Source organism: Ovis canadensis, chromosome 13 (assembly GCF_042477335.2).
Source record: "Ovis canadensis isolate MfBH-ARS-UI-01 breed Bighorn chromosome 13, ARS-UI_OviCan_v2, whole genome shotgun sequence".
NCBI lineage: Eukaryota > Metazoa > Chordata > Mammalia > Artiodactyla > Bovidae > Ovis > Ovis canadensis.
The window spans coordinates 58,782,869-58,798,502 of record NC_091257.1 but is presented as its reverse complement, the minus strand read 5'-3'; the positions used below and the strand labels follow the sequence as shown (position 1 = coordinate 58,798,502).

General features: G+C 41.4%; 1 protein-coding gene across 8 annotated transcripts in view; it reads right to left on the bottom strand.

The window, feature by feature from the left end:
• The window catches only part of LOC138417531 (aldo-keto reductase family 1 member C4-like), a 46,532-nt gene that overhangs the window by 13,783 nt on the left and 17,115 nt on the right, over window positions 1–15,634 (bottom strand). For 6 of the 8 annotated variants that reach the window (XM_069547918.1, XM_069547923.1, XM_069547924.1 and 3 more), the window contains exons 2-5: window positions 7,957–8,096; window positions 5,782–5,949; window positions 3,669–3,785; window positions 2,643–2,720 (exon numbers count right to left, since the gene is read on the bottom strand). In XM_069547918.1, coding sequence (XP_069404019.1) covers window positions 2,643–2,720; window positions 3,669–3,785; window positions 5,782–5,949; window positions 7,957–8,040 — 447 coding nt within the window. In that variant the 5' untranslated portion in view covers window positions 8,041–8,096. Of the gene's footprint in view, window positions 1–1,634; window positions 1,900–2,642; window positions 2,721–3,668; window positions 3,786–5,781; window positions 5,950–7,956; window positions 8,097–15,634 lie in introns of all 8 variants that reach the window. The other 2 variants (XM_069547925.1, XM_069547926.1) reach the window with 1 other exon arrangement.

The window sequence follows — 15,634 nt, the reverse complement described above, 5'->3', positions numbered from 1 at the left end:
GGCCACCTGATGCAAAGAACTGACTCATTGGAAAAGACCCTGATGCTGGGAAAGATTGAGAGCAGGAGGAAAAGGGGGGGACAGAGGATGAGATGGTTGGATGGCATCACATGAGCATGAGTTTGAGGAAACTCCAGGAAATAGCAAAGGACAAGGAAGTTGAGCGTGCTGCAGTCCATGGGGTCACAAAGAGTCATATGTGATTGAGCCACTGAACAACAACAACAATTGGTAAAATAATCTGAAATGGACTAGGTACATGTATATGTGTAACTGAATCACTTTGCTGTACACCTGAAACAAACACAGCATTGTTCATTGACTGTTCTCCAAGATAAAATAAAAACTTCAAAAGAGAACCCCAGTGGTTATCTCATGACAAAGAACTCAAAAGAGCTGTTAAAAGATGAATTACTCATTCTCTCTGATGCATGAGTGTTCCAATATTTCTGACCTTTTATGCAAAAAGTCAATCATCTGCTAGCTCTGAATTTCTAGGGCCAACTACCGTAACACTTAGTAGATTATACTTCAACCTGACTCCTGGATGTTTCTTGTAAAATGACATGGGAACAAAAACAAATAAAAGAAATAAAAATAAATGGATGCAATCTTTAGCAATATCTTCATTAACTTAAAATACATTCTGTTCTGTTGGATCAGCTGATGTCCCAAGGTCAGTGGAAAAGAAGGAAGTGCCATTTGGTGACTTTGCTGAAATGAAGGAAGAGTAAGCTGGTGAGGAGGGAGAAGAGAGTGGGGGCAGATTGATGAGGGGATTACCTGGTTGCAAACGGGCTTGTACTTGAGTCCCGGCTTGTTCAGGATCTTTTCCAGCTGCTTGTGGTTAAAGTTGGACACCCTGATGGACTTGGTCAGCCCTGCGTCCTTACACTTCTCCAGGGCCTGGGGTGGGAGGGGTGGTGAGGGGTAACTGGCTAGAGAAGCATACTAAATGGTAGCATGAGTGGCTCTGGGTGAGGGAGAATCCAAGATGCAGATTGCAATAAATGAGACAGGAGTTGGCCAATAGGAAGAGGATGAGAAATAGGAGAATGAGAAGTATTTTTAAAAATTTAAAAATAGTTTTTTAATTGGCTAAGAAGATAGAAAAAGAAAAGGATGAAAGCAGCCCAGGCAGGGTTAAGAGAACCAGTACGATCTCTAGCTGATTACCTAGAAAAATCTGGTAGAGCACTAGCAGAGCAAGGGCTAGGAGAAAGGAGCTTGAGCTAGGCGTAGCCTGGGAAACAGGAAGCTACCATGCTTGCCTCCCAGACCACTGGCTTCCTATTTTCTCTTTGACCTCCTTTCCTATGATTGACATCAAACTCATTGGGCTCCAGCCCCACCTGTTCCTTGATGTTTTCTGAACATGGTGAGCTTTCTCCTGGCCTTCCTAGGTGGTGTTAGTAGTAAAGAAAGTAGTAAACTTGCCAATGGGAGACATGCAAGAGAACTGGGTTCAATCCCTGGTTTAGGAAGATCTCCTGGAGGAGGGCATGGCAACCCACTCCAGGATTCTTGCTTGGAGAATCCCATGGACAGAGGAGCCTGATGGGCTATAGTCCATAGGGTCGCAGAGTTGGATATGACTGAAGCGACTTAGCACACACACACAGACTTTCTCCTACCTTAAAATCTTTGCCTTGATTTTCTTTATGCCTACATCAGTCTTCCTCCAGATGCTCGCTTAATAAATTTCATCTCCTGAAAGTCTTTGGTCAAATGTCACCTTCTCAAAGAGGACTGCAATGTCCCTTCTGTTTTTCTTTTTCTAAACAAATTATTCAGTTTGTTTATTTGGCTGTGCCAGTTCTTAGTTGTAGCATGTGGGATCTTTGGCAATAGCATGCGAACTCTTGGCTTCCCTGGTGGCTCAGATCATAAAGAATATGCCTGCAATGCAGAAGACCCAGGTTTGATTCCAGGGTCAGGAAGATTCCCCTGGAGAAAGGAATGGCAACATACCCTAGTATTCTTGGGGCTTCCCTACTGGCTAAGATGGTAACGAATCTGCCTGAAATGTGGGAGACACAGGTTCAATCCCTGGGTTGGATAAATCCCCTGGAGAAGGGAATGACTATCCATTCCAGTGTTCTTGCCTGGAGAATTCCACGGACAGAGGAGCCTGGAGGGCTATAGTCCATAGAGTTGCAAAGAGTCAGACATGACTGAGAAACTAATATTTCCTGTGAACTCTTAATTGCAGCATGTGGGATCTAGTTCCCTGACCAGATTGAACCTAGGGCCCCTGTCATTTTGTTTTTAATTGCCTATCTGTGCCCCCAAACCATCCTGGCATTCTCAGTTCCCTGAATCAGCTTCACTTTCCTATATCACTGCATCCCTCCCCTGCCCAGTAGAACCTACCACACTATGGGGCCAGAGACCTTAGTTTTGTTCACAGGTATAGCCTGAGTACATGGAAGTACCCAGGGCTAAGTACATCACAGGCACTCAGTAACTACTTACTGAATCTACACAGATGTAATGTGAAACTGAGGTACAGGGACATTCATGGCCTTGTCCACATCTATACAAGAGGCAGAATTGGACCCTGTCCACCTCTCCCCAGTTCCTTGTGAGTCTTCTCTCTCTCTCAGTGTGCAAAGATATGGCCTCTTTGGAGCTGCACTCACCTCCCACGTGATACAGAGATCCACTGTGTCAAAAGTGATGTTTCCATGGGTGTCCTCTGGGATTGGGTCCTCCCCAGGCTGGAACACAGGAAAGAAGAGGAGGTTATATCAGGCTGTGTCTGGCTTCAGCCAAGCTGTTTGGAGCCTTTAGACCTTGAGACTAATGAAACAATCTAGCCTTGTTCTTGAAAGGAAGAGGGTAAAGTAATACATTAAAAAAGTATACTTATAGAAATGTTTTTAACCCATGAAGATTTAATAAATATTGCTTGTGTAAGGACAACTTGAGATACCTAAGACCCCCATCATAGTGAGAGCCCAGAGTGGTGCCACGGCCAAATGGGCTCCTTGGTCCCGATCCTTGTGAGGTAAGACTCTTCCGTCCCTGCTCTCCACCTGGAGGTGGTTGTATGAGAAAGGGACTTGTGGGCATCTCAGAGCAGAGTCTCATCCTCATTGCACATTCTGTGCCTTCCCTAGTTTCCACATCAGGATGTTCCCCCAGACACCAGTGGGCACGAGGTGGAAATTCAAGAGTACAGGGCCTGGAAAATTTAGACATTTGTCCACAAGATCGAGGCAAAGACACTGAAACCAGTAAATCCATCTAATACTTTGGGCACCAGATGCAAAAAGCCGACTCATTGGAAAAGACCCTGATGCTGGGAAAGATTGAGGGCAAGAGGAGAAGGGGACAACGGAGGACGAGATGGTTGGATGACATCACTGACTCAGTGAACATGAGCTTGAGCAAACTTCAGGAGACAGTGTAGGACACGGAAGCCTGGCATGCTGCTTTCCATGGGGTTGCAAAGAGTTGGAAATGACTCAGCAACTGAACAACTAACCCTTCAGTCAGTCTGGGACTGGAATAGTGAGCTGGAATGGGGATAGGTGCAGAAAAAAGAAAAAACAAAGAGAATGTCAAAGTATTACGTATGACATGGCCCACTTTCACAAACTATGTCCTCTTTTTGTTTCACTCCTAATGACATTAATAACCAAAGTAAAATAACTCTCACTAACCTTCAGAGCTGTTGGGGAATGAATAAGATAAAGATCCACATAGCTCAGTTGAAGTTTTCTCAGCGAGCTTTCCAGGCAGGTTTGGACCAATTCTGGATGGAAAAAAGTGGTCCACAGCTGCAGTGGCAGAAAGAGAAGTTGGATGGGATCATTTAAGAATATTCAGGAGAGATGAATATAATGGTGAGTAAACAGAAACAACCAGAAACCCACTTGTGAAGCTCGGGATTCTTTATCATCATAGTTTATTTTCTCACTGAAGTAAGACACTGGTGTAGGAAGTTAAAATATGGTCTTACACAGGTGTTCTCAAAACTGGAAACATAAAGATGTCTGGAGACTGGGATGGGAAATTGCATTAAAAAATTTTTTTTAAGTTAATTTATTCTTGAGATAATTGACATATAGCACTGTACGCTTGGGGCTTCCCTGGTGGCTCAGAGGGTAAAGCGTCTGCCTGCAGTGCAGGAGACCGGGTATCAATCCCTGTGTCAGGAAGATCCCCTGGAGAAGGAAATGGCAACCCACTCCAATACTCTTACCTGGAAAATCCCATGGATGGAGAAGCCTGGAAGGCTACAGTCCATGGGGTCACAAAGTGACATGACTGAGCAACTTCACTTTCACTGTATGCTTAAGGTGTACAGCATGATAATATGGCAGAAACCAACATAATATTGTAAAGCACACCAAATCTTTATCTGTGGCAAGTGAACTCTTAGTTGTGGCATGTGGGATCTAGGTCCCCCACCAGGGATCAAACCCAGAACCCCCTGCATTGGTAGTACAGAGTCTTAGCAACTGGACCACCAGGGTAGCTCAAGGAAACTGCATTTTAAACAAGGACATCAAGTGATTGTGATCTCGGCTGTATTCAATGGTTAGATTTGCCAAAGAAAGTTAGGTCTCTTAGGAATTTTGGGGTAGAGGGTGTTTTAGTCACTTCATTTTAAATGTAATAATATAAGGAAAATCTATCAAAATTACTAAGGATACAGAAACAAAAGGATCCCATGAAAAGAGGATGGAAGATTGAGAGTTAAGAGGGTTAGTGATGTAGGGATACCTCTGGAGCTGGAAGGAATGAATATCCATTCATAGACCAGGATGGGTTCACTACCATGAACACCGTCTCCCTCCTCTTGGGCTGCATTACCTCCAATTCAAATGCTTTTTTTTTCTAGAAGTCAGTTCAAGGAACATGATGGGAAAAATTCCTCTCAGGTTCCCTTTCCAATCCGATTCATATATTAAGTTCTTTTGTTTTAGATATGGCATCAGTGGATATAAATTATATGAGTAAAAATGGTTGAGAGATTAAAAAAATACATTAGAAATGCTTTTATAAACATGAATGTTACCCTCATATGAGTTCCATGGTATTATTTTTCCTATCTTATAGGAAAGAGAAACAAATGTCTATTGACAATGCTATATAGGCTGAGATAAAAAGACTAAGGTTTAAAGAGGTCTAAAGACTTTTTTTTCTGGTTAAGAAATTTCACAAAGTCAAAAAAAAAAAAAAAAAAAACCAAAGAGAAAAAAAAAGAAATTTCACAAAGTCAAATATATGGGATATTAAAAAGCTAAAATTTGATTTTAGTTTCCATAACCCTATCTTTTCTGACAAATTGCTCTCTCTCACACTACAGCTAAAAAAGATGAAGTCATTACATCAAAATGTGAGTATGACAGAGTTGGAAAAGATAAATCCACTTTGAGTTTTAAACCTTATGACAATAATAGCAGCTAGTATTATGAGCATTTAAAATGCATTAAATATTTGTAAAGCTTTACATCTGTTTTTGATGTATTAATAATACTCAAAAAATCCTGTAAGGTAAATATTATTTTATTTATTCTACAGCTTGGGAAACTACGGGACAGAATTTAAGTAGTTTGTCCAAAGTAAGTAAGTGACAGAACTTGGATTCAAATACAGGAAATCTGACCACAGAATTCACATTGCTATCCATCTGTTCCAAACCAGCCTTCTCATAGTTCAAGGTCTGAGAGTGAACAGGAATTAAACCAGTGAGAAGAAGAATTTGCCAAGAAATGATTCCTCAAAGAGTGAGCTCCCCACAGATACACATGTAGCTGCACACAGCACCTTTGTAGTGAGGAATAAATCACCCCTCTTCACGGTACCATCTGCAAGCTTCATCTGGATGGCCCTCCCAATTTCTTCTTCATTTTGGTAAATATATGCTGAGTCAATATGGCGGTAGCCAACATCAATCGCTCTCATGACAGCTTTTTCTGCCTCACTCTTAACAACCTAGAAAAGCATAACAAGATAAAGATCTACTTAAATCAGGAACAGAGGACCAATTCCACAAGCAGAAGCCATCACTCTAAGAGTTAAGAGCTAGTGGTGACAAAACGTAATATTGACTTTAATTTCATGGTAAATATTTAGCAACTGAGTCTGAAGAAGAGGAGTCCTGATTTATAGCATTAGCCAATTTCTATGGTGGAAATACTCCCACCATGGCTCATTTCATTCAGCCAATGTTGGGAAAAGATACTTATGATGGAAACTTTGAGTTCATGAACTGGTCCCAGCACATCGTATCATTAACCCTCTATTTCTGGACTTCCACTATCTACATGATGTGTAGATTTATATAATATATAGAGTTACCTTTCTAAATTAATTCTCTTTGTAAGAGATCATTAAACTGGTTTCAACCCAGATATCCAGTGCAAAAAATTATCAGTGCAATGAGGACATAACTTCAGATGGAATAAATTAGTGAATTACCTAAGTAAACTTGGAGAAACACTTCAAATGACATTTGAGGAAGAAATAAAACTGTAAAAAAAATCACTTTTTTTCACTTAAAGATTTCTTATTATTTATTTCTTTTTTGGCTACTAAGTTCTTCCTTAGCTAACATTTTCTTCTTCAAAACTGATATTCTTCTTAGCTGTCTACTGGTTTGCTGGTCCACCAGGCTGGTCTTCTGAAATTATCTAAAATTTTTACCTCTCCATTACCCCTGTTACTTTACTCAGTAGAAAAATGTCTCTTGGGTATACATATATATATATATATATATATATATATATATATATATATATATACACATATATATATACACATATACATATATATGTTTTTTTTTTAATTTGAAACTCCTAATGAGTTAACTAGTCCCATGGAGATGAACTGACTGTTCACAGAGGAAAAAGCCAAGTCAAAATTAAGCAATAGTTCCTGCCAGTGTCCTTGTATCAGACTTCAACATCATACACTGAATGACTCTCCTGCTGGGGCATCAAACATGAAGTTCAGTCTTCCAAACAGAGAAAGAATTTCCATGTGCCACATTCTTCTTCCCACAGCTCAGTATTCATAGCCTGACCTCTAAGGGACTATCTCCACCTCAGACCACAAAAACTCCCACTGAGATGAAAGATTAATCTCTTTCTCTAGGTCCTTTTATCCCCAAGATTTCTCTGGATGCTCTACGATTGGGGGTACATAGGAGGGGACAACTTGGATGCTAGAAATTTCAGAGAAACTGCATCACAAGCAAATTTGCATCAAGGTCTCTGATACATGATAAATGGGCTTCCCTTGTAGTTCAGTCCATAAGGAATCCACCTGCAATGCAAGAGACCTGGGTTCTATTCCTGGATTGGAAAGATCCCATGAGGAAGGAAATGGCAACCCACTCCAGTATTCCTGCCTGGGAAATCCATGGACAGAGGAGCCTGGCAGGTTACAAGTCCATGGGTTTGCAAGAGTCGGACACGACTAAGTGACCAAACCACCAATCACGACAGCTGGATTTCATTGATTGTGAAAGTGTTAGGCACTCAGTCATATCTCTTTGCAACTCCATGAACTATAGCCTGCCAAGCTCTTCTGTCCATGGAATTCTCTAGTCAAGAATACTGGAGTGGGTTGCCATTTCCTTCTCCAGGGGATCTCCCCCATCCTGGGATCGAACTGATGTCTCCTGCACTGCAGGCAGGCTCTTTATTGTCTGGGACACCATTGATGGGAATGATGGGACACCAGTTAGGGAAGCCATTGATTCTAATCTGCTGTGAAATGGCTACAACTGGACAGCAGATGAGAATAAAGGAAAAAGGTGGACCCACCCTGAAAATTCAAAAAGCACTGACTTAATGCACAAAATAAGCTACCCTGGAGAGAAGCATAATATAAATTAAGAAAGGGTGCTCCATCTGGATTTCCCAAATTCACACAATGGCTGGTTCTGATCAGGACCCGAGTCTGCTACTCCTCCATCTCTAACACCATCCTGATTACCTTAGGAGCAGAGGTGCCCAATCCCAACAAAGGCATGAAGTATCCATCATTCATCTTTAAAGAAAAAAGTTTCACTTGATTCATCTTCTCTCACTTTTCTGGCTAGACAAATTGTGATTTTCTTCTTTATTAAGAGAAATCTGCAAAGGGAAGAAAATAGTATATATATATATTTTTTTAACACAGAAGTAAGATTGCAGTCCATCCTAAAGGAAATCAATCCTGAATATTCATTGGAAGGACTAATGCTGAAGCTGAAGCTGAAGCCACCTGATGTGAAGAACTGACTCATTGGAAAAGACCCTGAGGCTGGGAAAGACTGAGGGTAAGAGGAGAAGTGGGTGACTGAGGATGAGATGGTTGGATCTCAATGGACATGAGTTTGAGCAAACCCCAAGAGATAGCGAAGGACAGGGAAGCCTGGCATGCTGCAGTCCATGTTGTTGCAAAGAGTTGGACACAACTTAGTAACTGAACAAGGATTGCTGAATATGGCAGATCTATATTCAATTTTTTGAGGAGCATTCATACTATTTTTCATAGTAGCTGCATTATTTGCATTCCTACTAACAGTGTACAAGTCTTCTGATTTCTCTACATTCTCTCCAACACTTATTGTGTCTATCAGCCTTTTAAAATAATAGCCATTCTGACAAGTATGACAGTATCTTATAGTTTGATTTGGATTTTCCTGATGAATAGTGATGTAGACCATGTTTTTATACCTATTGGCCATTTGTTAGTCTTCTTTGGATAAATGGCTTCATCAAAATTGTAATTTTGATTAGCCAGGTTGAAATTGTCTGGTCAGCACCACTGAGGTCAGCCCACTCCATTTCCTGCAGGAATAAGAAACAATTTGCATGCTAAAACCCCTGTTGGCTGATCTTTCAAAGTATTGTTTAACTTTAAGATCTGGTTCAGTTCAGTTCAGTTGCTCAGTTGTGTCCGACTCTTTGCGACCCCATGAATCGCAGCACACCAGGCCTCCCTGTCCATCACCATCTCCGGGAGTTCACTCAGACTCACGTCCATCGAGTCTGTGATGCCATCCAGCCATCTCATCCTGGGTTGTCCCCTTCTCCTCCTGCCCCCAATCTCTCCCAGCATCAGAGTCTTTTCCAATGAGTCAACTCTTCGCATGAGGTGTCCAAAGTGCTGGAGTTTCAGCTTTAGCATCATTCCTTCCAAAGAAATCCCAGGGCTGATCTCCTTCAGAATGAACTGGTTGGATCTCCTTGCAGTCCAAGGGACTCTCAAGAGTCTTCTCCAACACCACAGTTCAAACGCATCAATTCTTCGGCGCTCAGCATTCTTCACAGTCCAACTCTCACATCCATACATGACCACAGGAAAAACCATAGCCTTGACTAGATGGACCTTAGTCGGCAAAGTAATGTCTCTGCTTTTGAATATACTCTTTAGGCTGGTCATAACTTTTCTTCCAAGGAGTAAGCGTCTTTTAACTTCATGGCTGTAGTGACCATCTGCGGTGATTTTGGAGCCCAAAAAAATGAAGTCTGACACTGTTTCTACTGTTTCCCCATCTATTTCCCATGAAGTGATGGGACCAGATGCCATGATCTTCGTTTTCTGAATTTTGAGCTTTAAGCCAACTTTTTCACTCTCCTCTTTCACTTTCATCAAGAGGCTTTTTAGTTCCTCCTCACTTTCTGCCGTAAGGGTGGTGTCATCTGCATATCTGAGGTTATTGATATTTCTCCCGGCAATCTTGATTCCAGCTTGTGTTTCTAATGTCATCTCATTAAAATTAGATAATACAAGGATGTTAGTTCAAACTTGACTAAGGTAAAAATGTCTTGGAGGATGCAAATATATCCACAAACACAAGAAATTACAGCAAAAAAAGAAGTTTACTGGAATATACTAGAGACTTTTGTCATTGATCAGATAGGAGATAAATACTCCATATATATACAGTTGACCCTCCAACAATGCAGGCATTGGGGTGCTACCCCAAGCACAGTTGAAAATCCACATTTAACTTTAGAGTCTCCTTTTCAGTTCTGTCTCTGCATCTCCAACCAAGCTGGGTTTACCAGTGTGGTGCATATTTACTGGAAAAAAATGCCACTTGGCCCCACATGTTTCAAACCTGTGTTGTTCAAGTTCAGTTCAGTTCAGTCACTCAGTCATGTCCGACTCTTTGTGAACCCATGGACTACCGTACGCAGGCTTCCCTGTGCATCACCAACTCCCAGATTTACTCAAACTCATGTCCATTGAGTCAGTAATGCCGTCCAAAGATCTCATCCTCTGTTTTCCCCTTCTTCTCCCGCCTTCAATCTTTCCCAGCATCAGGGTCTTTTCAAATGAGTCAGTTCTTCGCATCAGGTGGTCAAAGGATTGGAGTTTCAGCTTTAGCATCATTCCTTACAATGAATATTCAGGACGGATTTCCTTTAGGATGGACTGGTTGGATCTTGTTGCAGTCCAAGGGACTCTCAAGAGTCTTCTCCAACACCACAGTTCAAAGGCATCAATTCTTCGGTGCTCAGCTTTCTTTATGGTCCAACTCTCACATCCATACATGACTACTGGAAAAACAATAACCTTGACTAGACAGACCTTTGTTGACAAAATAATGTCTTTGCCTTTTAATATGCTGTCTAAAGTGAAGTGAACTCTCTCAGTCTTGTCCGACTCTTTGCGACCCCTGGACTGTAGCCCACCAAGCTCCTCCGTCCATGGGATTCTCCAGGCAAGAATACTGGAGTGGGTTGCCATTTCCTTCTCCAGAGGATCTTCCCGACCCAGGGATCGAACCCAGGTCTCCCACATTGCAGGCAGACGCTTTAACCTCTGCACCACCAGGGAAGCCCTTGGTCATAACTTTTCTTCTAGGGAGCAAGTGTCTTTTAATTTCATGGCTGCATCACCATCTGCAGTGACTTTGGAGCCCCCCCAAAATAAAGTCTGTCACTGTTTCCACTGTTTCCCCATCTATTTGCCATGAAGTGGTGGGACTAGATGCCATGATCTTCGTTTTCTGAATGTTGAGCTTTAAGCCAACTCTTTCACTCTCCTCTTTCACTTTCATCAAGGGCCTCTTTAGTTTTTTTTCTCTTTCTGCCATAAGGGTGATATCATCTGCTTATCTGAGATTGTTTATATGTGCCCCAGAAATCTTGATTCCAGCATGTGCTTCATCCATTCCAGCATTTCTCATGATGTACTCTGCATATAAGTTAAATAAGCAGGGTGACAATATACAGACTTGACATACTCCTTTCCCGATTTGGAGCCAGTCTGTTCCATGTCCAGTTATAACTTTGCTTCTTGATCTGCCTACAGATTTCTCAGGAGGCAGGTCAGGTGGTCTGGTATTCCCTTCTCCTTCAGAATTTTCCACAGTTCGTTGTGATCCACACAGTCAAAGGTTTTGGCATAGTCAATAAAGCAGAAGTAGATGTTTTTCTGGAACTCTCTTGCTTTTTCAATGATCCAACGGATGTTGGCAATTTGATCTCTGGTTCCTCTGCCTTTTCTAAATCCAGCTTGAATATCTGGAATTTTATGATTCATGTACTGCTAAAGCCTGGCCTGGAGAATTTTGAGCATTACTTTGCTAGCATGTGAGATGAGTGCAATTGTACGGTAGTGTGAACATTCTTTGGCATTGCCTTTCTTTGGGGTTGGAACGAAAACAGACCTTTTCCAGTCCTGTGGCCACTTTGCTGTTTGAGTTTTCCAAATTTGCTGGCATATTGAGTGCAGCACTTTCACAGCATCATCTTTTAGGATTTGAAATAGCTCCACTGGAATTCCATCACCTCCGCTAGCTTTGTTCTTAATGATACTTCCTAAGGCCCACTTGACTTCACATGACAGGATGTCTGGCTCTAGGTGAGTGATCACACCATCATGGTTATCTGGGTCATGAAGATCTTTTTTGTATAGTTCTTCTGTGTATTCTTGCCACTTCTTCTTAATATCTCCTGTTTCTGTGAGGTCTATACCATTTCTGTCCTTTATTGAGCTCATCTTTGCATGAAATGTTCCCTTGGTATCTCTAATTTTCTTGAAGAGACCACTAGATCACCTGAAACTAGCACATTTTAAATCAACTATACCCCAATTCCATGAATAGAGGTGCCTTGTGAGCTAGAGTTTGTGGGGTCAAAAAGAGTCAGACATGACTGAGTGACTGAAGAGAAGATACCCCAATAAAATTTTTTTTTTAAAGATTGAAAGTTACGCACACTATAGTCCACAGGTGAATTATTGGAGATAGTTTCACACTGAGAAAGGGAGAATCCATGACATGAGAGAATATTGCTTTCTCCATGTAAAGATTTTGGTATTTACCTCTAAGTGAATATCTAGAATATATTCAAACTTGAACATGAAAAAGTTTGGTAATGTAGAACCAAATCTTTTAACTTTTGGGGAAGTAAAAGCTAAGACAGTTGTCCAGTGGGCCCTGGGAGGGCATTTATGGGCCCAGTTGCCCTTGACTTTTGTGTGTAAACTTACACGTCAGTGCTGATTGGCAGTAGACTGTTTTTAAGACTCTATTCTAAGTACAATTAAAGTCATACAGCAAACTAGGTATTACAATCAAAGAGGAAATAGTCAAGCACAGTTTTAAATATTAGAGAGAGTAAATAAAAACATCTATGATGTTTCACATGGCAAACACCAGCCCTTCTCAGACTGTGAGAACTGCCATGAACCTGTCTTTTAGGAACAGGTCTGAGTCTGATCTGGAAAAGGAGAACTTATCCAGACACTATATTTCATTGGAGAGTACTGACTATTCTAATATGGATACAATCAGGCTATCCTTTGCAGAGTTAAAACTATGGATACTGGGCTTCCCTGGTGGCTCAGTGGTAAAGAATCTGCCTGCCAATGCAGGAGACATGAATTCAATCCCTGATCTGGGAAGATTCCACATGTCATTAAAGGAACAAAGCCTGAGGACCACAACTACTGAATTTGTGCTTTAGTGCCAGGGAGCCACAACTACTAAAGACGGTGTGTCCTAAAGCCCATGCTCTGCAGCAAGAGAAGTCGCCATAATGAGAAGTCCAGGCACCACAACTAGAGAGTAGCCCCCACTTGGTGCAACTAGAGAAAAGCCCTAGCAGCAAATAAGACACAGTGCAGACAAAACTTAAGACAGAAAAGGGAAGAAAACCTACAGATATCATGCTATGAATAAAGCAAATAAAGAATGAGAAAAATGTTGGTTAACTTTTCACCCCTGACTACTAAGGGGAGCAAGTCCTCTGAAAAGCCTTCACAGATTGTTTTTTCTCTCTTTCCTTTGCATTTTCAACAATGTACTGTGTGTGGTAGGTGGGGGTATAAGGCTACTGGATTCACCAAGACTCTGGGAAAATAAATGGAAGAATCAGTGACTTGACCCACATTATATTTGCAAAAAGACTTTCTCCAAAACACATTTTGAAAACACTTTCAAAAGTCAATGTCAAAGAAAGAATTTTAAAGGCTGCCAGGGAACAACAGATGACACCTTCCAAGGAATCTCCATTAGACTATCAGCAGATTTCTCAACAGAAACTTAATAGGCATGAAGGAGGGGAGAAGGATGAAAGTATCATTTTCAAGATACTGAAAGATAAAACCTGTCCGCCAAGAATACCCTATCCTGCAAAATTATCATTTGGCTACAAAGGCAAAATAGGGAGTTTTCTCAGACAAACAAAAGTTGAGGAAGTTCATCAAGTTTCAGTAACTTTTCCTGCGTTACATAAAATGTCAAAAGAACCTCCTCTACTAGAAACAAAAGGCAAAACTTCGAGTAGATAATGACAGACATAATCAGGAAGTTAAAGATTTATATCAAAATAGGTTTCTGAAAAAAACACTTTATTATAGAGACTTCCCTTGGAGTCCACTGGTTAAGACTCCAATGTAGGAGGTGCAGGTTTGATCCCTGGTCTGGAAACTAAGGTCTCACATGCTGCCATAGGGTGCAGCCAAATAAATAAGTAAAAACACTTTATTATAAAAGGAGAAGTATTAGATTTCCTCATTTGCATCCATTATTTTTAATTTAAGAAACAACCCTGTGACTGCTTGTCATGGGGTTTGATGGTAACTCTTGTGGTTTCAGATCTTAGGTTAAGCTTCAGGATTATTCAGTCTGAATGTCAAGTTTCATAACATCAATTCCAAACAGGCCACTATTACTATGACCTTTTAGTATTTTGCTGGGAGAATCTTAGCTGAATTTCTGAATGAATCCCATGGTTTTTCAAATCCATAGTGTTTGGCACTGCAATTTCCATGGGTCCTTGTTGGCAAAGACCATTTTTGGTGACTTTGATTCCAAAGAATAAAACATAGAAATTATTATCAAACTAGGAATTTTGCCCCAGTTGGCTGAGTTCTACAACTACGAGGCTCTTCTTTCAGTCTGCCTCAGGCATGGGTGACATTCAGAGGCTGTACCACCTTAGATTTTATCTCTGAACCTTGCTATAGTTCAGTGAATATCTGTTCTTTATCTTTGTGGTACTATAGGTCAGCATGGATTGAAGTAGTTACTTTGCTGTGTGAGTTATGAAAGAATCTGGCACCGCCAACTTCTATGCAGGCAGAAAATGACCAGATGGGGAAAATGAAAGTTGCTCAATCATGTCCAACTCTTTGTGACCCCATGGACTATATAGTCCATGGAATTCTCCAGGCCAGAATTCTGGAGTGGGTAGCCTTTCCTTTCACCAGGCGATCTTCCCAAGCCAGGGATCAAACCCAGGTCTCCCACACTGCAGGTGGATTCTTTACCAGCTGAGCCACAAGGGGAGCCCAAGAATACTGGAGTGGGTAGCCTATCCCTTCTCCAGCCTATCCCTTCTCTTCTAGATGAGGAAAACTGCCACTATTTGTAGAGGTAGGCAAGTCAGTTCACAGACATGGAAGGTCCTTTGAAGTCAAATTCCACTCTCCTTAGGAGGGAAATAGCCCTTTGATAGCTAGTCTATCCAAAACTATTCCACACAATTTCATGTGGATCACCTGGAAGTCTGCTAACCTGCTTTGCTAAGACATAGGTGATGACCACAAAATAGCCTATCTGTCATTCTAGCTCACCTTCATAGACCTAAAAACTATTAGAAACACTGACAATTTGAGTGTTGAATCCTTTAACAGTGGTGTCATGAAATAATCACAAAATCTGACTCTTAGCAGATCCTCAAAAAAGTTCTTTAAAAAGTTAAAAGAAATAAACTGTTAGAGGATTCAGCAGAGCGGTATAGCAGAGGTGTGCTGGGCCCATAACACAGAAGCTGAGGGATCAAAATTGCACTCTGCTCTCTGTTTAGGGATTCCTAAACTGGTGGCTCAAAGAGTAAAAAAAATCTGTCTGCAGTGCAGGAGACCTGGGTTTGATCCCTGGGTCAGAAGATTCCCTGGTGAAGGGGATGGCAACCCACTTCAGTATTCTTGCCTGGACAATCCCATGGACAGAGGAGCCAGAAGGGTTACAGTTTGTGGGGTAGCAAAGAGTCAGACCCCTGAGCAACTAACACTTTCAAACTGTTCAAAGGAATAAAAATTGGACCCTACATTGTTTATCTTAACACTAGACTATTTTTAGAGTAGTTGTTGGACAGGGAAATCCCTCCTCTCCTCCCCATCCCCCACCACACTTTGCCCTGTTATTAGCATTTTGCGTTGCTGT